Genomic DNA, 21,887 nt, shown 5'->3' with positions numbered 1-21,887 from the left:
TGTCCATGATGGTACTTATGACTGCCTCGTGGCCGCGCGTTTAATGACTCCGGGTGCTATTTCTCCTGACCCAGTTTATCGTAAGAGCGAAGAACAGCATTGAGCTGGTTCTTATATATAGGGCGTTTCACATCAGTCGAAGGAGTAAAAGGTAAAGCGATAGCATGTCTTTGTTGTAGCATATCGATAAGGTATCGTTCTTTTTAGATGACTCTCTTGATTGATTTTTTTCTTCCACAACTTCAGCTGTTTATAGAGGGTGTGCTTCTGCCGGACAGCCCGTGACGTCACTGCACATTTGAAGAGTGCGCCGCGCCGAGGCATTTTTTCGGGATGACGGGACTGAAGTGTAGCGCGTGGCATGCAAAGTAGGCGGATGTGAAGATCCACGCGCCATCGCCGCTTTTAAACGGACATGCAGGTGATTCGGGCTGATAGTGCTCGGGCTCATTGCAACGACAAAGGCTGGCCAGAATAAACAGAAGCGTGCGCAGCGAAATCAGCGTATAACTGTGAACATGGAAGTAGAACAGGAAGTTCAATAAGACGATGAAACGCGATGATACGCAAAATGATGCGCAAACTGAAAGAAAGAGGAAGCGCGGGCAGAAGAGATGTGAACACTTCGTATTGCCCACGCGAACGAGGAAGAAAACAACCGGACAAATAAAAACGAATTGAAACGAATGCAAAGACTAGGCACTAGAAATTTCGAATAGTTCACACATGTTACTCACGTACTTGCACAGCAAGTTCAACAACTCATGCTTATCTCCATCGACAGCTGTGTGATGCGTTTGCAAGTTGGCGTTCGTTATAGTAACTGTGGCGTTTGGAGGAGCTTGAAGGGGGGAGGAAAAATGACGCTGTTATACATGTATAATATGTTGAAGGGCTTGGATAGCTGCCACAAAAAGGGAATGTTCCTCGTCAAGAAGTATTGGCTAATGCACGTCCCGCGGTTGGTGTCCTTGCACTCGCTCTTGATTCATCTGGCCTGCGTGCACGTTGTAGTCGGTAAAAGTATGTGTATCAACCGAAGCACAGACATCGCGCGTTGACTTGAAATTATTTACAAGCAAAAACGTAAACACCACGATGGTGATACGTGTTACCAGACAGACATGCGTTGGGTGCACAACCGAAGCACGCAATACTTAACCAAGAGTGGGGTGTCATAACGAATTTCCGTGCGACAAAATACGCAGCTGAAACAAACAAACAAACAAACAAACAAACAAACAAACAAACAAACAAACAAACAAACAAACAAACAAGCAAACAAGATAGAGAGAGAAAGGGAGAGAGGAATATAAGGAAGGCATGGATGTTAACACGTCAAGAGTTGTTGGCTACCCTACGCTGGGGGAAGGGAGAAGGGGAAGAGAGAGAAGGAAGATAGAGAGAGGGTATAGAGAGGCGCACAGACAGTCATTGAGTCAAATCCACTCGTGCAAACCAGACGTTCTCAGAAAGCACAAAAGTGCCTTCATTGCCTTCTGAGCCGATGATCGGTGGGGACTGTGCTCTAGTACTGTCCGTTCACTCAGAGGACGACCATCTCGTTTCCTTAATCTGTTGGACAAAGATTGTCTTTGTGCTTGAAATCGGGGACAGTGGCACAATAAGTGGTCAATGTTCTCCTCGCATCCGCAAACATCACATGCAGGACTATCAGTTATTCTAATTAATGCTGAGTAAGCTTTCGTGAAGGCAACTCTCACCCACAACCGACACAGAAGAGATGCATCGCGTCGGTGTAGTCCGGCCGGAGGTCTGAGTTGCAGTGAAGGGTTTAGTCTGTGCAGTCTGGTGCGCCTTGTATGTGCGGTATTGTATTGTATGTGCATCGTAGCACACACGCTCTCCGCTAAGGAGAGCGTGTGTGCTACGATGCGAAGTTGTCTCGCAGCGTTGGTCCTTGAGAGAGGAATGGGGACGCAGCGGTCTTCTTTGTTTGACGTCCGAGCGACCTTATCTGCGTCATCATTTCCAATGATACCGCAATGACCTGGTATCCATTGAAATAAGATGTCATGGCCTTTTTCTCTCAAGTGGTGGACAACTTCCACGATTTCACACGTGAGCTGATCGTGAGTTCCACATGTCGGAGAAACGACTGCACATATTGACAAACAAACAAACAAACAAACAAACAAACAAACAAACAAACAAACAAACAAACAAACAAACAAACAAACAAACAAACAAACAAACAAACAAACAAACAAACAAACAAACAAACAAACAAAAAACAAACAAACAAACACACGAAATGAAGAAAGCCACGCAATAGCCTGCGGGCATGCCAGCGTCTAGAGCAGCGTCGTGTAATTACAGTGTGTGTAGGCGGAGGAACCAAACTGGCCACAGACCCCACTGACCCACGGCTTGGGGGCACAGCTTGTGTAGAAGGTCCGCTGAACGTTCATCAACCGGTACCAGGAGCCGTTTTCATGGCACCACCTTGTCGAGTAGTCTGCACGAAAACGTAAAGCATGCGTCAGGAAAAAAAAAAAAATGTGAAGAAAGAAGAAAGGGAGAGAGAGAGACTTGCCTCTAGGGCCGGGATAACGTAAAAATATTCCAGGCGGGGCCCGAGCCATTTTGAGGAATTACGGAGGTCTAATGGCACAACGGGAATAAAAACAGAGTGGGATAGTTCTATGTTATCCAGGCCCAGTACATTTTCTTTTATTCCTATAGACTGCGTATAAGTCAGCAGTGAGTAGCAATCTGTAATGTAGGGAACAGAATGTATACACAGTGTCTCCATGCTAAATGTTGACAGATGGTGACACCTCGAGATGTTATAAAAATGCTCGTTAGGGAGCCTTCATGCGTGCATATATGCGCTCAAGCGCTGGCGTATAGGCGTGCGTGCTCCCCGATAACCGCGTATACCGTGCATTGGGAGCAAGTGAAAGAACCACAGTCGGGTCGAAATTAATATTCCTCCCCCCTCTCCCACTACGGCGTCTCTCAGCCCGTGTGTTGCTTTGGGGCATTAAACCCCTTAACCCTTTAATGCGAATCGCATTCTTGGCATGGTCAGACCAGGGGCGCTATAACGTAAAGCTATTCCAAACTTTTCTATTCCATCATTTCTGCAATCAGCCTTCCACGATTGGTCCAAATTTTGTCGAGCCACCCCCACTTCGCTTGTCTGTCACGCGACGTCAGGAAAACCGCCAGAGCTCCACATCTGATATGACTTTCTGATTATGCATTATTAGACCGAACAAAATAAAAATAATTCTTTTTGATTCTACGCCTCTTTCGCCACCAGCTATCCGCAAATGGTCAAAACCTTTCGGGCTGCGCCCACTTCGCCTGTCTGTCCCGCAGCGTCACAAAACCGTGAAAGCTCACCGCGTCAAAGTGACGTGTACGCAGTAAAGATGCATTAATATGCCGAACATAACTGATTTATTTTTTCGGAATAGCCCGTTCCGAAATGAATAGAAGATGGCTGCCCGCCGATTGCTCAGGCACTGACTACTCGGATCTACCAGGAAGAATGGATTTATTTGCGTATAATAAACATTTTTGCGTGGCAGTATAACGTTGTCGAGCCCTTTTAGCACGTACACGACATCGCTCTGCCAACTCTTCTTCGTTGAGTATCCGTTTTAGCTGCAGTTTTACCCTACCGTTGCACGCCTCCGCGAGTTTCTACGAGACACCGAAAGCTAACCAAGAAGCGGGCCATGCAGTCGGAGACACCGGCACCACTTTCCTCATCCGGTTATCTACTTTCACTGCGCTAGCCGGGCCTCACCGAATATCCTCTGCCCTTTTGCATGGTCCTCGCCTTTGGTCAGCCAATTGGTCCCAAGTCTCTAAATAATGATTACTGTTGCAGTTTAGGTACTTATTCATATTTTTTGTGACGCTTACACTTGTAGTTGAGTAGGGTGGTGTTTCGGGGCCATTTGGTACATGATGACAGTGTGATGTCATCACGTTGTCCTGTGCGCTCCTTTTTTCTAAGTGCTCGGTTCTCTACCTGCTGGAACCATCACAATGAAACTTGTAGTTATTCTCACGATCCAGAAGAATGTAGCGGCACAGATGCATTTTGCGCAGCTGCTATGGCGCTTCTCTGAAGAGTCTGCATAACGTACATGCATGTGAACACCTTCACAATTCCGCTTCCGAACCTTTAAAGTTATGTTCACGCGCTTAGTGGTTTCTATATGTTATTCATTTCTTACAGGTGCGCGAGGAAAGCATTAAGGTCTCAATCCGAGCTAGCTCTATAGCAAGGCGGAATCTTTTGGTGGGAACGGTGCAAGGGAACAGCGTTCTGGTGTGTGTGTGTTTGCCTCTCGCTTATCCCGTCTTTTATTCTGTTCCCTTGTTTATCATACTTATGACGCCCCTACACAGTTGTCATCGCGTGAACTTGTTCCCAGTTCGCTGAAAGAACGCGTCGATAAGTCGGCCTTTGCACAGCAAGAGTCGTGAGAAGTACACTTCATTTATCCCTCTTTCATTGTACACCTTCGATCGTCTGTGCATTGAATGTACAGGCGATCACATGTGCGCGTATGTGCGCGTAGCCTAGAAGGTTACCACAGAAACGGCAAGTGTGGTTAAAAAACAAACGCGGTGCCTGAGTCGGGATCGAACGAGGGGCCTCTCCATTCTGAGATCGGCGCTAAACCAATTGCATTAACAGGACATCGAACGTCTGTGTTCGCCTTGCATGAAATGCTTCGAAACGTGGGACGCAGCGCTTGTAATGCGTGTTCAGCGCTCGTTAGATTATTACACAACCCTCAGTAGAGGGCTAATTGTGTGGCAAGCGGGGCATGGCGGTAGCGGTGAAGGAGAGCCCTAAAGAACCGTCCCTGAATTTAATTCTGGGATTTTACGAGCCAACATCACGATTTGATTATGAGGCACGCAGTAGTGGGGGTCTCCAGGTTAATTTTGACCACCAAGGGATCTTTAACGTGCCACCAACGCACGGAACACGGACGTTCTTGCACTTCGTCCCCATTGAAATGCTACCGCCGCGGCTGGGATTTGATCTCGCGACCTCACGCTTAGCAGCGCAACACTATATAGCCGCTAAGCCACCGCGGCGGGTGGAAAAATAGCTTCCTTTCCTTTGTGTCGCTGGCATACTTGGTGGCTAGCGTTTGTCACGCGCTAAGGCAAGAGTAAGCAGCAGTATCAGCAGCCAGACACGAAAATGTCAGACACAAGGAGGACGGTTCTCCAGATGGCGCAAGATCCGACTTCGTCGTCTTCAATCGCCGCTTTTTGCTGGGCATGCAACGCTGGCTCAAAACACCAGGTGGCATTATTCCCCCTCCCAATGGAGCATCGACTCGATGCTCAAACACAAAACGTACATGGAAACTACACAAATTAGGTAAGACAAGAAGAAAGGGGGGGGGGGGGAACGCGCTAGCACACATACGGAAATGCACACGGAAAAATGTGTTCTGTGGTCGGGAACAAAAAAAAAAAAACGCTTCGCAGTTCTTTGGAGGAAGACGCGACGACAGCAAAAAAAAAAAAAAAGGTTGTTTCACTAGTACACTTCACCGTGTAAAATACGGCTTGAGGCGGACGACATGTACAGTCTCTGCGCGTGGTAAACAGCGTTTGGGCGATGGCAGGTCTCCGTCTGGAATCACTTCATAGTTCACGTCGCTTACACGCCTTAGTACTGTGTATGGTCCGAAGTACTTGCTGAGGAGTTTCTCGCTGATGCATCGCCGTCAAATGGGTGTCCAAACGCAAACTTGGTCACCAGCCTCATAGGTAACTTGTCGATGGTGAAGATTGTACCTTATTGCATCTGTACACTGCTGCTGTCTTATGTGCACGCGGGCCGGTTGACGCGCTTTCCCGGAGTGCTGAATGTACTCCTCGACGTCAGGAGCTAACTGGTCGAGCTGGTCGGTATCTTCATATGGAATCACGGCGTCTAGCATAGTTTGGACATCTCGACCATAAACGAGGCGGAATGGCGTGAAGCGTGTAGTTTCTTGCGTGGCAGTGTTGTACGCAAACGTTACGTACGGTAGGATTTCGTCCCACGTTTTGGGCTGCACATCCACGTACATAGCGATCATGTCTGCCAGTGTTTTGTTTAGTCTTTCTGTCAAGCCGTTAGTCTGAGGGTGGTATGCAGTGGCCTTTCGATGACTCGTGTAACTCAGCTTGAAGATGTCGTCCAGAAGCTTCGCCGTAAATGCCGTCCCCCGGTCAGTGATGATGAATGACGGTGCGCCATGCCGAAGCACAATGTTATGCATAAAAAACTGGGCAACTTCAGATGCTGTCCCGCGTGGTAGTGCCTTCGTCTCAGCGTAACGCGTCAAGTAGTCGGTTGCGACAATGATCCACTTATTGCCGGAGGAAGACAAGGGAAATGGTCCAAGAAGGTCCATTCCAACTTGATCAAACGGCGTACGCGGAGGGTCGAAGGGTTGTAGAAGGCCTGCAGGCTTGAAGGGTGGTGACTTGCGGCGCTGACATTCACGGCATCCTTTCACGTAGCATTTGACGCAAGCAGTCAGTCTAGGCCAGTAGTACAGTTGCCGTACCCTGTCCAGAGTCCTTGAGTAGCCCAAGTGACCAGATGTCGGCTCGTCGTGGCAGGCTAATAGGATGTCGTCGCGAAGGGCTTGAGGTACTACTAGCAGAAGTGGTCTGTCGCCGGCATCTGTGTTTCTTTTGTATAAGATGCCCCCTCGTAGGCAAAATAGGGCGAGGAATGGGCGAGGAATGGACGTGATGCCGCCTTCTAAGTGATCGATGACGGGTCTTAACTCAGCGTCCGATCGCTGTTTAGCGAGAAGATCCGGCCCGCTGAGGGCTCCCAGAAAGGCGCTGTCGTCTTCCTCGTCAGGATTCTGAGATTCAACAGGTGCCCGTGATAACGTGCCAGCATCTTCATGTTTCCTGCCTGACTTGTACACGATGGTGATGTTAAATTCCTGGAGTCGCAGACTCCAACGTGCCAATCGTCCAGAAGGGTCTCGGAGATTGGTTAACCAGCACAAAGCGTGATGGTCGGTCACAACATTAAATGGCCGCCCGTAGGGATACGGCCTAAACTTTGTGGTAGCCCAAATAACCGCGAGGCACTCCTTCTCTGTGGTGGAACAATTGGACTCTGCGCGTGACAGAGTGCGGCTCGCGTAGGCGGTAACTCGTTCAGTCCCGTCTTGCCGTTGCACCAGGATAGCTCCGAGACCGATATTGCTGGCGTCAGTGCGTACTTCTGTGTCAGCGTCCTCATCAAAATGACCGAGCACGGGAGGAGAAGACAATCGACGTTGTAGCTCCGCAAAGGCGGTCTGTTGTTCATCAGTCCAGAGGAATGGCGTGTCGTCACGCGTAAGGCGAAATACAGGATCTGCAATCTTCGAAAAATTTTCAATGAAGCGCCGATAATATGCACACAAGCCCAAAAATCGTCGCACACTTTTCTTATCGGTTGGAGCGGGGAAAGCTGCTACGGCAGTAGTCTTCTCGGGATCGGGCCGAACACCTGCCGCGCTTACGACGTGATCAAGGAACTTCAGTTCCTCGTAACCGAAATGGCATTTCTCTGGCTTGAGTGTAAGGTCAGCCGATCGAATGGCTTCGAGTACATTCCGAAGGCGTCGAAGGTGCTCGTCAAAAGTTTCTGAAAAGACAACGACATCATCGAGATAGACGAGGCAGCTTTTCCATTTGAGGTCACCGAGAACGGTATCCATCATTCGCTGGAATGTGGCTGGAGCGGAACAGAGGCCGAAAGGGAGTACTCTAAATTCGTAAAGGCCGTCCGGAGTTACGAAAGCAGTTTTCTCGCGGTCACGCTCATCTACTTCAATTTGCCAGTAGCCACTTTTCAGATCGATAGAGGAGAAATACTTCGCGTGCCTCAGGCTGTCCAGAGAATCGTCGACACGAGGCAACGGGTACACGTCTTTCTTTGTGACGTTGTTTAGCTTCCGGTAGTCAACACAAAATCGAAGCGTGCCATCTTTCTTTTTAACAAGAACGACTGGCGATGACCAGGGACTGCATGAAGGCTGGATTACGCCGTCTTGAAGCATTTCCTTCACCTGCGTTTGAATCGCTTCGTTCGGTCGGGGAAACACGATAAGGCTGTTGCCGTATGGGGGGCACGTCGTCATAGGTGATGATACGGTGTTTAGTAATCAATGTTTGACGAACCTTCGACGACCGTGCAAAGCAAGAGTGGAACTCAAGCAACAGCTCGCGCAGGGGTTGTGTGTTCTCTTCAGGAAGCGTTGGACTAATATCGACGTTGCGTAGAGGTGCTTCAGCAGTGCCGATTGCCTCGGAAACAAAACACTCAGTGACATCGGCGATCGGGTCGGCGTAGGCGATGACAGTACCGGGGAAAAGGTGCCGGTGTTCGTAGCTGAAGTTTGTGACAAGAACCTCACAGTGGCCATCGTGGAGATCGACAAGGCTTCTTGCTACGCAAACACCATGAGAAAGCAGGAGAGAGCGATTGCTTTCTGCGACCGCTTCACCGTGTATGAGCCTGTCACATGCCACTTTAACCACGACACTTGCACGCGGTGGTAACGTGACAGCGTCATCGATGACACGAAGAGATGCTCGAGGGTGGATGGTGTTGGTCGTCGCTGTGGCGCTCTTTGTCGAGAAAGTGACGAGGCGTTGTCGAACGTTGATGATAGCTCCGTGCTCCCTGAGAAAGTCCATGCCGATGATTAGGTCTCGAGAACACTGAGGGAGAATGCTCAAACTGGCAACAAACGTAGAGCCGCGAATCTGTATTCGTGCCGTGCACATGCCGAGTGGCGTGACGATGTGCCCGCCAGCTGTACGAACTGGCGTTTGATTCCAAGGCGTGGTCACTTTCTTCAGAAGGGTGGCCAGTTTTTCGCTGATTATAGAATAATCCGCTCCAGTGTCCACTAAAGCAGTCAATTCACGACCGTCAAGCAGTACAGGAATGTCCAAAGAAATTCTTCCGTAATCAGGAGGTACTGTCGTCGTCGATGTATCGTCGGTCCGCGTACGTACGCGGACCGACGTTCTCAGGACCGGCTCGCTCAGTCTGGACGTGCTCAAGGACCCCTACTGACGCGTACGCGTCAGTAGGGGCCCTTGAGCACGTCCAGACTGAGCGGCCTCGCCCCCAAAGGTCGCTGTGGTTAGTTTTCCCGTCGTGGGCTGGGCGACCGACCCTGCACCACGCTTGAATACGTACGGCGAGTCGGAGAAAACCGCCGCGGCGAAGGGGAGCGTGACTGGTGTCGAGCTGATGGAGATCCGCGCTGCTGGGCAACGTATTCTTCAATTTCAGGAGGACGCTAGCCGAACCGAGGTCGCGGCGAGTTCGCTGAGAATCCGCGTAGTCCGAGCTCTCGATAGGAGCACTGTCGGTAGACATGCCCAGCTTCGCCACAGTGAAAGCAAAGGGGACGGCGACCAGGTGCCCGCCACACGTCTGATTTCCTTGGGGCCTGTCGGTGGTCCTGGTAATACGAGGCAGCTTGGACGGGCTCTAGCATGGCCGGGCGCGCGGCGCGAAGCGGGGAGGGAGGTGGGGCAGGTTGCCTCAAGGCTTGCGAATATGACAGATGTGGGCTGTCATTTCTTAGCGGTCGAGCTTCTGTGTTGAAGGGTGGTTCTCTTAGCGCATGCTGGACTTCGTCACGGAGAACGCTGGACAAGGAGCTGAGCGTCGGCTGTGAAGGTACCGACAGTTTCTGGAGTTCTTCGCGTATCACGGAACGAATGAGCTCTCGAAAGAAATCGACGTGACCCCCGAGAGCTCCGAAGAAGTCCGTAGGTGAGACAGTGTTCACTTGGCGTTCGTATGATGGTGTCCGCTGGCGAAGAGTCTGCTCCATGGTGATGGCCTCGGAAAGAAATTCTGACACAGTCTTGGGAGGACTGCGCACGAGACCGCCGAACAGCTGTTCTTTCACTCCGCGCATCAGGTACCGCACCTTCTTTTCTTCCGACATGCTGGGGTCGGCTCGTCGAAAGAGACGCGTCATGTCCTCAACGTACATTGCGACACCCTCGTTCGGCATTTGTATACGGGACTGGAGATCACGCTCAGCTCGCTCTCGGCGATCAGGGCTCGCATACGTCTCAAGAATCCGGCGTTTGAATTCTGCCCATGAAGTTAAGGCATCTGCACGGTTCTCATAACAAACAAGTGCGCCATCGTTAAGGCTGACATATACGTTTTTCAGTTTGTCTGCGTCATCCCACTTGTTGAACGCGGCAACACGTTCATAGTGCACCAGCCAATCTTCAACGTCCTCATGTATGGCGCCGTCGAAGGGATTCGGCGTTCGCGGATTGAGTAGCGTACAATGAATCGGCGTTGTGCCTTCCATACCGGTTGGGGTGGTCGGAGCTGCCATTTTCTCTGGAAGGAGTCCAAACTCAAGGGCTTGTCCACGGATCCTTCTGCTGGCGCGGTGTACAGGCGTAACCACCGGTACGGGGCTGGAGCTCCTGCTGCCCGGAGGGGTTTGGTGCATATATTGGATTAACCCGCACCTCCACCAGTTTGTCACGCGCTAAGGCAAGAGTAAGCAGCAGTATCAGCAGCCAGACACGGAAATGTCAGACACAAGAAGGACGGTTCTCCAGCTGGCGCAAGATCCTTGACTTCGTCGTCTTCAATCGCCGTTTTTTGCTTGGCACGCAACGCTGGCTCAAAACACCAGGTGGCAATATAGTGAAGTTGGCAGCCAAGCCGTCGAAGACCTCGAGCACGCGCTTTGTACCAACGGAGGTGTGCATCCAGAGGTCTACGGCGGCTGCTGTACGGTTGTATGCGGGGTGTCCCCACTATCATGCATCAAGATTTAAAAAAAATGGCCAGGCTTAGCTTGGTTAAGCCAAGAATGCGTTGCATATTGCGCGCGAGTTGGGGCCCAGCTTTTCCTCCGGCTGTCGTGACGTCACGTCACGTGGTTGCGCTAAAGGTCAATGGTGGCTGCCCGGCCGCGCCCAAGGGCTGAACTGAGTGATTGCAATATGCAACGCATAAAACTCTAGTGTAGGGGTATGAGCCACTATGATGGCTCATACCCCCAATGGTGGCTGCCCGGCCGCGCCCAAGGGCTGAACTGAGTGACTGCAATATGCAACGCATAAAGCACGCAAGTGCCACGTAGCTGGACTGAACCAAGGTAACGTTGTTTGCCGTCGCTTGAAGGTACTCAGATTATTTTTTACGTTCCGCCTAATTACATAATTAGTCTTAATTACTTAATTAGCTTCTCAATTATTATAATTACATAAAAGTGTCACTGAAAGAATTGTAGAACAATATGAAATAATTCCGATGCAGCTTTCTGTTGCCCAATACGTGCTACATAAAAGTGTTTTTCCGAGCGCGAAAGAAACGCGCGAATACACGCAAAGTGCCTCAAGCGGCCAATCTCGCGGCAATTTTGCTTGTATTCGCGGCTGAAACATTAAAACATTGAATTAACGAAATTCGCGATTTAAAGAAATTTCTTGCTACAAGTATAACTTCGTTATATCGAGGCTCGACTGTGTGTGTGCGTGCGCGTGCGTGTGTGTGTGTGTGTGTGTGTGTGTGTGTGTGTGTGTGTGTGTGTGTGTGTGTGTGTGTGTGTGTGTGTGTGTGTGTGTGTGCGTGTGTGCGTGTGTGTGTGTTTGTGTGAGGCAAAGTTGCGGTTCCAATGCCGTCCAATACACTCAATTCAGAGCTCCCAACTACAGCGTTCCTAATAGCCAAGCTGTGGTTTCGGGAAGTAACACCACGGGAATTACTATGTTGTACTGGGTGAGGCGCCCTCTATACGCTTGGACTTACATTCGCAGTGAGGTTTCGAGTAGATGTAGAGAACCCGTGGGCAGACCTTTGACACGTTCCTGTTAACGTCGGTATCTTCGTAGCACGTGAGGCCATCCCACGTGCGATTGCAAAATATTCCGTCTGGAAAAAAAGAAAAGAAATAGAAGTCAGAAAAACACCTACAATAATTTTCTACGTGGCACGCTACTTTCTGTCGGCCATCGAAAACTAAAGTAACCTCGCCATTACTTTGATATAAACCTGCGCTTCTCTGTCTCCTGGCACCATTCCTTTAATATGTACACTGCGGCGTATGCATAATTCCGAACTAGCCTTGCTTGCTTTAGGCTGCAGTGTTCGGCAAATAAAGAAACTCGCGTCTCCCGAAACACGACGCCAGGGTGCACGTTGACGTGACGGCTCCAGAATTTGCTGCGCAAACCATGGAATGTATTTTCGTGGGCCAGCGCGGTGCCGCCCGGCATAAGCGCGTTCATTTTGTACCGCACGACAACCACCTTGTTACATATGGCTCCAATGTGCACAACGCGGGTGGTCCGAATTAAGCGAGTAAAACATTCGAAGCTAGATTAGAGCGTCACCAACTCGCAGTGCATGTAACACTTATTACCCGCCGACTTTAGCTGAAAATAGTGCGCCAGAAGACCCGAATAAAGCGCGCAAAAAACCCTTTCAGCACGCGCATCTGTGCGATAGCAGTCGACCGAGCGCGTGCCCACCACGAAAGCTCGCGTACGGAGGCCGGCAGGCAGGCTCACCCGTCCTCCGCGGTGTGTCCAGCATGTAATGACAGCAGGCGATGGCCTCACGGACGCAGTTTGCCCAGAGTCGTCCGATGGCTTTGGTGCGGAAGGCCAAGAAGAGCGGGCTGTTCTCGTCATTGATGTCGGGTAAGTGGCAGTCCTCTTCGTTCGGCGGTCGCGCATCAGTAGTGCAGTTCAAGCAGATCTTGGGGAAGCCGACTTTGTAGCACACCCTGCGCAGTCGCGCCTTATTCTGATTTCACCGAGGGCACAAATCCAGCGGTTAAATACACGCATTAAGACAGCGGAGGCAAACACAGTAGGCTTCCGTTAATACAAACCCGGTTAGGCGGAATTTTCGGATATGACGAACAATTTGTGATTATTTGTTCGCTTTCCTTCAAGGCTTCACAATTCAAAAACTGCTCAAGGCCTGCGGGATACAGGCCTCAATACAAACCTGTAAATTTGTGTTAGTGCATTTTTATTCGTGCTTATGTAAGTGTGCGTTGTTTATGTGCGCTGTGTTTTTCATCTCGCTCCTTTTATTTCATCCCTCACCATATCAACTGAAATAGCATGCAAGGCTTACCGCGAGGATAACCACTCGAGGTATCATTACACAAACACACACCCACACACACACTCTCTCTCTCAAAGCTAGCGGGAACAAAAACCAACTTTTGTGGAGCCACATGGGCCGCACTTTAGTGTGCAAGTGGTCATTTAACCCAAACATATTGGGAAAGCGCGTGTTCGATTCAATCATGGACAGTGAGCCAATAATGCGGTCTTGGCGTTGGTAACCTGACAGATATATTGGGTGGTCGTGCGCCTTTCTAATCTGCTGCATGCTTAGAAGAGATAACAGACGCCTCCACACCATTTTATTGCGATAGGAATTCTACGGACACTCCAGGCGTATATCTGCCGTCGCAGTCGCCGCGTGGTTCCGTATGAAGTCCAAGGGTGATAAAATCGTCGCCGCGCACCGCGCTGCATGTGCCAGTGAAAGCGTGCGCGAGTGAACCGGCGTTCGCGGCTCAATCTCGCGCACGCAAGGGAGGGAAGCGGGAAGGAAGCGCGCCGCGCCGTCTTCCGTCACGCGCGACGCTCCGGGGGCAGGTTAGGATGGCGGGTGGGAGGGGGGCGCTCTACTCCGAGCGACCCTAAGGCCGGGCCGCTGTATCTTGAAAGTCATCTGCGACGGAGACACAGTCCGCCGCGCGCTGTTTTTTCGCGGCTTAGTTCGCGTTGATGCGAGCCGCAACACGAATGTCAATTCGCTCGCTGCTGCTGCCGCGCTTCCTCACTCCAGCGTTCTGACAACGAGTTTACGCGGTTATCGATTGAGATGTGTTCATGTTCGCTTGTGGGCGCATGACACCATGCTTGTTAATTTAGTTAATATGCCTACATATGCTTATAAGTTTATACGGCTGATATAACTACTAACCTTACTTCTTATAGCTTTCCACTAATTTGCCATCTCAATCAGTGCTTCGCCTTTCAATCGAAACTGCGACGTTTTTGTTCTATTATTGCGATAGAAATTATATGCACACTACAGGCGCATTTCTGCCGTCGTCACCACCGGCGTCGTCACCGTGATGTTCCGTATAAGATACAAAGGCGATAACATCGTCGCCGCGCGCCGTAGGCTGTATGTGCTAGTGAAAGCGTGCGAGGGTGAGCCTACGATGGCGGCTCAATCTCGCGCGCTCAAGGGAGGAAAACGAGGAGAAAGCGCGCCGTCTTCCGTCGCGCGCAAGGGACCGGGGGGAGTGGAGGCGGGGCGTTATACTCCGGCGGTTGCATGATGCTTATGGCGTGGCCGCGCGCGGCGGCACTGGCTCTATCTCAATTGAGAGCGATCTGCAATTGAGACAATGTGCTGAATGCTGATAGCTTCTTGTGCGTTGCTTTCGCGGCTTAGTTCGCGTTGAAGCGAGAGGCAGCACGAAGGCCAATTCGCTCGCTGCTGCTGCCGCGCTTTCACACTCCAGCGTTTTGACAGCGAGTTTCCGTGGCCATCGAGTGAGATGTGTTCATGTTTGCTTATGCAAGCGTGACACCATGCTTGTTAATTTATCATTATGGAACATGGTTCCAGCGCACAAGTAAACACGGACATCTACATAAAGCCCTGTTCTCGTGAATAAAAATCAGTTGAAAAAATGTTTCATAATGATATTCACAACCAACTAGCCCAGCTGTCGACACTTAATGTTTCGTTGGTAAGCGAATGTTTACGAGCTTATACGGCCGATAAAGCTACTATCGTATAGCTGTCTATTAATTTGCTGTCGCAAGCCATGCTTCGCATTTCGGGCGAAACTGCGACTTTTTGTAGTTGACGCTGGCGAACGGTTCATGTGCATTGTTTTTTTTTTTGGCGCACACCGTGGTTTGGCGACATTGTTGTCGTTTTGTTCATCGAATGGCCATGCTCCTGGTTTAAAAAAAAAAGGAAAACGAAATCTGACCACGTCATTTTGTCGAGAGGCAGTTGTATTGTCTGCATGGTCAATTGTTCTGATCGGTGTAGTTGTGCGGATACGAAATGTATGTGTCGGCGTTGTTGGAATACTCCTGCGTTTACCACTGTGTGGCCATGGCTATCATTCTTACACGACCGCCCCTCAAGTATTCGAAAGCGGCCGAGATACTGGATGAGGTGAGTGCTAACAAGTTCCAGCAAGACTGCTCGAAAGTATGTTGCCAAAAACACAGTACCAGTGATTATAAAAGATTACGCACGCATTAAGGGGCTGATACCATATAAACATAAGGAAACACCGTAGGAACCTCGGGGGCTGACTTCACATAGAAACATTAATTGAGGAGGACCTCGAGTTGCCTCTGAAGGCTGGTAATGATGTTGGGGACACTGCTCAGGAGCCACAAGAATAACTTGAGTTCAAATTTGATGCAGCTGATAGTATACTAATCACAATGCTGTATTGTTTTTTCAACAAGGTGAGGGCACTGAACAATTTGTAAGCAAATAAGCCAGGTGAAATATTAGCTTTTGCGACATCGCGCAGGTATGCACAGCGCAGGCAAGCAACACTTTACTCAATGGCTTTAAGTAAAAGTGCAGAAAACAGTGGTTTGTAGGATGGAATCCTAACAAATGTCTATTTTTGGCGCCTGCCTTCTGGCTTTGGTACCGTTTCGTTGTCAGTTCTCGCTTTATGTCGTGGATATTTTGGTGCAGAAGGAGTGCTGTATACACTCGTGTAAGGGCCGCACTTTTTTTTCCACAATTCTGAAGAGCTCTGGTCCTTACACGGGACCAAACCTTTTGGTCAAAATGGTGCCGTCGCAGCTGGCGACTTGTACACAGCCCGGATTGCCGGACGTACCGTTGCATCAGAGGTGAACGCGCAGCTCTCGCCATCTAGTAGCGGCACGTGGAAGTACGCAGCGCGCGAAAATTCGCCAATGCGCCCGCGTGGCATGGGGCACCGAACGCAATTGCTTCTTCGCTGGAAATTTTTTCCCCAAAATTTGAGCTGCAAAGGTGGAGGTGCGGCCCCTTTACACGAGTTTATACAGTAGTATAATTTGATTTCTGTGGATCGCTTCTTTAAGACGAACTTCTGATAAAAGGAACACATTTTCATGGTGACTTCGAGTTCGTGTTTACGGGAGTCTACTGCAGATAACGGGGACAGTAGTCAGCTGGTGAATGGATAACAACTTTACCAAATCGCTGGCGGCGTTCACAGCGCTCGTATATTCTAGCCCCGACATTTTTGCATTGCTCTGATTTCTAAAATCGACTGGCCTAAGTGACCGTTTGCAGAAGAGCACTAGGCGTGGGCGGACGCCTAGTGCTCGCCTCCCTTGCTCTTTATATCTTGCTCTTTATTCCCTTAAACCACATCTCATTGAAGGGCATGGCAAACCGGAAGTGCATCTGGTGTCTGCCTGACCTCCCTGCCATTCCTGCTCTCATGCGCTCTTTCTCTCGTCATGCCGTAGATGAGGAGATCATGGCGATTTTCGCTATTCGAACTGATAAAAGCATCCCGGCACTGGTCAAAAGGCCTTCTGGAATGTCTACAGAAATGCCTTGAACATCGACAGCGTATGCCCGTTCCCCATACGCACTGTTCAGTTACCATGTACTCGGGCCTTTAGGTCTGCGAAAATGTCTGCGCCCTCCGCTTCTACAAGGTGGGCTGAAGCCGTTGGCACTTTATACGAAGGCGAATCATAAAGGCTATGCCCCCATTTTTTATTGGGTAAAATAATGTACACGCAGGTAATTACAAATATACGTACTTACCACTTACCGTACACTATTTTTGCACATGGTCCCCACACCAGTTCAGACATCTGTCACATCGCAGCACTAAACTTGAGATACCCCTGTGCCATGTTGTCGTCAGTTGGCGATGCACGCGGCCTCCCCGAACGCCCATTGTCATGCCACTCACAACATCGCCATCACACACTTCTCAAAGCGAGACACCTTTCCCCATCCTTGAGCTGCACTTCTCTGCGTATTTCGATGGACGTTCGTCCCTTGCTTCATAGAAAACGAACCACACTTCGTTGCTCGTATGCCGTGGACGTGTGAAGCACAACCGACATCTTCAACAACTGACAGCAGCGCTGTGCCGCGGCGCTACCGGGAGATAAGGCATGGCCGGTCCAAGAAAGGTCCACCGCTGGGAATGGATATTGTCAAGAACGGCTGGCTGAGGTGCAAGTTTTGCCAGCCAGTTGCGACAGCGGCGTCAACTTTTCTTGGAAAGCAACCGTCACCCTCTAGCCAAACGGCGTCACTAAGTCTACTGTGTCCGCAGGACAATGCGTCACGTCCGCCACTCTGCGTCGCGGGATTGCCGAGATGAGTTCGACGAACCAGGTTTTATGACTCGCGCCACCGCCGACCTGGCCTGCCGCGAGCGGGGGAGTTGCCGAGGGAACGTATTTGGAGGCCCCTTCCCACGCGCCTTTCAAGACGTAAGACAATGGAGAACCGGTGGCCGCGCTGCGGGGGTCAGCTCGAGGTATAAGATGCGCCTTTCCTGACGTAAGCCCCGAGTTCTGCGAGGACCGTCTGACGTCGGTGGGGACCGTGAACCTGTGCGGAAGTGTGTGTGTGTGTAAGCCCTCCCGCAGAGAGGCGGCTCGTCTACGGTGCCTGGTCGAACGTTTCCCTCACTTTGGGATCGAGGGAGGACCGAGTGTTTATAAACCGCTGTTGTGCGGCTGTTCAGTGTACTTTCTCTCGCAGTCCTGCTAGACTGATGAACTGCAACGTACTTATGTAGATACTGTAAATAAACCCATATTCCTCGTTCTCGATGAGAAGCAGTTCTTCCCTTCAACAACGTCCTCGGCGTGGATAAGTTGGACGACGGCATGGGCCAGCTACCATCTAATTCATGCCCGATTCCTATCTTGACAACTGGTTACGAACGGTGAGATTGACCTCCCAATCCTTACAATATGTTGACTTCGCATTTACAGCCGTAATTTGGTAAAAAATAAAGAGGGACAAAGACTTTCTGATTCACCCTCGTACCTTTACCTACCACCATATACGGTGACATGCGCAAATGTGTTATGCAGGGAAACTGCGTTCGAGCAATGGTGCATTCACTGCAACAGCGTAATTAAGCATCGTCGACAGAGCTGTCATGTTTAATTGCCTTTGGATACATGCACGCAAGCATACTGTTTGCTCACGCTCTGTCTCAGCCTGTGCGGTGCTTAAAATGTCTCGAGCCCTTTCCATAGTATCCAAAGACGCGTTTACTTGTGAAGGATAAATATTCCCATCGCGCTTACACGAAACGCGGCGATGGCAAATGTCACTTCTTAAACTGCAACAGAGACGTCAAGCATGTAGCGACGTCAATAAGAACCAGAAACGACTGCAACTTTCACTTAAAGGTGTATGACGTCTCAGGGTTCGCAAACAAACACACGGGCCCACATTGCGACGAGATAGCTTGAACGGCCATAGCCTCCCCACGGCTTTCAACGCTTTCTCCACCACGTTTTTCGCGCAGTGCTCCGTGTATTCAAGGAAGCGCGCTCAAATGCGATAACAGGCAAATGCGAAAGCCCTTCACCTCAAGTGACTTGTACTCCAAGTTATTAGCACTGTATGTAGTGTGCAGCTTCTTGCTGCACTCGGTCGCTTCAGCAGTACAACATCTTCGCCGAACGCCATGCCTCCCAGTTGGCGAATGGCGCTTCTTTACGCGACGGTTGTGTGGATGGCAGTCCACTAACAGCCAAGGAGTCGTACAGGCGCACTTTGCTTTGTTCCAGCGCATTATAACTTCCCCTGGCAGTGTGCATCGATTGCGATAGCAAATTAGGGGATAGCTAGCTATACGAAGTAAGGATAGCAGTTTATCGGCCGTATAAACTTGTAAGCATAGGCATACTTACTAAATTAACAAGCTTGTGTCACGCGCGCACAAGTAAACATGCACACATCTCACTCGATGACCGCGGAAACTCTCAGTCAAAACGCTGGAGGAAGCGCGGCAGCAGCAGCGAGCGAACTGACCTTCGTGCGGCGTCTCGCATCAACGCGAACCAAACCACGAAAACAAAGCGCGCGGCGGACTGTGTCCCGGTCGCAGATGGCTTTCAAGATACCGCCCGGGAGCCTTGCGCGCGACGGAAGAAGAGGCGCTTCCTCCCCGCTTTTCTCGCTTGCGTGCAGGAGATTGTGCTGCGATCGCCGGCTCACCCTCGCACGCATCCACTTGCAAAGACAGAATACGCGGCCCGTGGCGACGGTTTTATCGCCCACGTACATTATACGGAACGTCACGGTGACGGCAGAAATGCGTCTGTATCGAGTGTCCATATAATTGCTATCCCAATAAATAATGAAATAAAACGTCGCACGCCTGCACGGCACACGCAGCACAGTCACAGCGTATAAGCTGGAGGCGCGGCTACATTGGAGCTCCATTTTCGGCACCACGCACTACTGGTCTTCGCGGCGAAGTACCCTCGCATCGTTTTCCCGAGAGCGATCTAACTGTCCGCCCGGCGTATACGCTGCACAGCGGTATACTGAGTCCGATGTTGCCTGGCTGCAGCCATGCGCGTAGCTCTACGAATCGTTTCTTCAGGTTAGTCCTTTTCGAGAAGACGCCATAACGCGTACCGAAGAGTAAACACAGGTATCTAGACTACATGATGCACATACCACATCCCTTGACCCGTGGCACGGTACGTTCTTCTTTTCTTCTTCTCCCTCCTAGAGACTTCTCTATGTACCTTGCACCGCTACCTATGCAGCTGCTACATGGCGTGCTACCTGATGTAATAATATGCAACTGCAATGCAAAAGGCGCACGTATCGACGCTACGCGCCTCGAATCTCACATTGTAAGGCAAGTGGTATGTTACGATGCTCATGATGATGATGTTGATTTATTGTCATCCCCTGTGGAACGCGGCGGTGACACAGTCACCTAGCCAGCTTGATTTAATCAGGTACATAATGTATATTTTTTCTAGCATTCTTGTGTGTATACATCTCCTTAAACTTCTTTTTCTTCCTCAAACCTTCCTTAACTGCCTTGTACCGCTGCATGTACATCTGCTACATGTCGTTCTACCTGGTGTAATGATATGCAAGTGCAATGAAAAACGCACACGTATTGACGCTACGCAGCGCGCGTGTCACACCGCGTGTCTCCTCGCGCGGTATGTGCACGCGTTTATAGGGCATTTTCCCGCTGCGTACTAGCTAGCGCTGGCTCGGGAAGTCTTACTTTTTTTGGTACTCTTCGCGGAGTCCGTTGGTATACATGTAGCATTCCACGGCGGCCTTCTCGATGAACTTGTCCACAGCGTAGGGGTCTCCGCGGAAGGTGCACGTCCCATTGTTCTCGTGCTTCTCACTGCGCTCGCCCACTGGCGCGTGGGCCAGGTGGAGACCCTGAAACTCCAGCGGCGTACCGGGCAGCGCCTGTAGGCGCGCCAATGGAACGAGGAGTCACAAAGCGTCATAGCACCCAGCTTCTGGATGCAGAGGCGCTACGTTCTTTCGCATGGAGCATGCGCGGCAAGAAAGAGCTTCACAGAGAATAAACTTCAGGAGACAGGCCGATAGTTTCAATTAATTAATAAAAGTATGTTGTAGTTGTAGAGGGCGAATAACGCACGTGTTACAGATATATGTGTTTTGCCCGAGGTTTGGAAGAGCCTCGTGCAGTAACCTCAAGATGCACTTGTCCTTTGCGGGAAATCATTGCAAAGCTCGCGCATTCCTGTGTTTTTATTCGGCTTCTGTCTCTTTCGCTTAGCCGATGGTGCAAATATAGTGATAACCATGGCACCACTTTATCACCAGAATAAAGAACTGCGGGCTTTTGAATGAACATATTAGAATTGAACAACGCCAAATAGGATAGGACACAAAGAACGACGCGCAGTGCTGACTTCCAACAACTATTTCTCTATATATATGGAAATGGTGGGAAGGATGCCACATGACCACAGACTAGTCACTTTTCCCGTATTGTATGCGTGTATGTTGTTACGTATTCGACGGCTAGACGCCGAGGGCGTCTAGCGTCTAGCCGTCGAATACGTAACAATGTGTGCGCGTGCGACTATGATATGCGAGAAGAGCGCGCACGCGCACGCACAGATACTTTCCGATATACATATACATATATATATATATATATATATATATATATATATATATATATATATATATATATGTGTGTGTGTGTGTGTGTGTGTGTGTGCGCGCGCGTGTGTGTGTGTGTGTGTGTGTGTGTGTGTGTGTGTGTGTGTGTGTGTGTGTGTGGTTGGAAGTCGGCGCAGTATGCGTCTTTTCTGCGTGTCATTGCACTGTTTGGGTTCGTTCAAATCAGGTTGTTGTACGACTAGCAAGCAGGGGCGTTGCGTAGATGGCCCTTCCTTTCCAAACACGTTTGCGGTGATACTATATATAAATACTAAATAACATATTCGGAAACCGTTGTAGTGCAGTGCTTGTAAAATGGCGCTGGTATACTCACAAGGAACACCTGGCAGGCGAACGCGAAGATGAGGCAGTACGCCCACCAACGCGACGAGTGGTAAGACATGTCGGCACAAGTGAAAGGATGGCCCGTGGTCGGCCAGTGATGCTGCGCATCAGGGCAAACGGAACCAAAACGTCCACGCCGGTCTCTGATGCCACGCGTTCATGGTTGCCTTTGGCGCGTAGCTTTGTTCGACGCTGTGCACCAAGGTATGACGTGTCTTCCTCGGCCACTGGATCCTGAGCGGAGATACCTTGCCCGCACTGCAATGACGAGGTAATT

The 21,887-nt window shown here is 50.3% G+C and overlaps 1 protein-coding gene across 6 annotated transcripts in view; it reads right to left on the bottom strand.

Moving 5' to 3' along the window:
• The window catches only part of LOC126545698 (calcitonin gene-related peptide type 1 receptor-like), a 68,365-nt gene that overhangs the window by 23,284 nt on the left and 23,194 nt on the right, over positions 1–21,887 (bottom strand). For 4 of the 6 annotated variants that reach the window (XM_050193648.3, XM_055061923.2, XM_055061925.2 and 1 more), the window contains exons 2-6: positions 21,600–21,868; positions 20,340–20,536; positions 12,586–12,803; positions 11,825–11,947; positions 2,376–2,479 (exon numbers count right to left, since the gene is read on the bottom strand). In XM_050193648.3, coding sequence (XP_050049605.1) covers positions 2,376–2,479; positions 11,825–11,947; positions 12,586–12,803; positions 20,340–20,536; positions 21,600–21,668 — 711 coding nt within the window. In that variant the 5' untranslated portion in view covers positions 21,669–21,868. The remainder of the gene's footprint in view (positions 1–2,375; positions 2,480–11,824; positions 11,948–12,585; positions 12,804–20,339; positions 20,537–21,599; positions 21,869–21,887) is intronic. The other 2 variants (XM_055061926.2, XM_050193647.3) reach the window with 1 other exon arrangement.

Source organism: Dermacentor andersoni, chromosome 1 (assembly GCF_023375885.2).
Source record: "Dermacentor andersoni chromosome 1, qqDerAnde1_hic_scaffold, whole genome shotgun sequence".
Taxonomy (NCBI): Eukaryota; Metazoa; Arthropoda; class Arachnida; order Ixodida; family Ixodidae; genus Dermacentor; species Dermacentor andersoni.
Note: the sequence above shows the minus strand (reverse complement) of the source record. Positions and strands in the feature narration are given on the sequence as shown.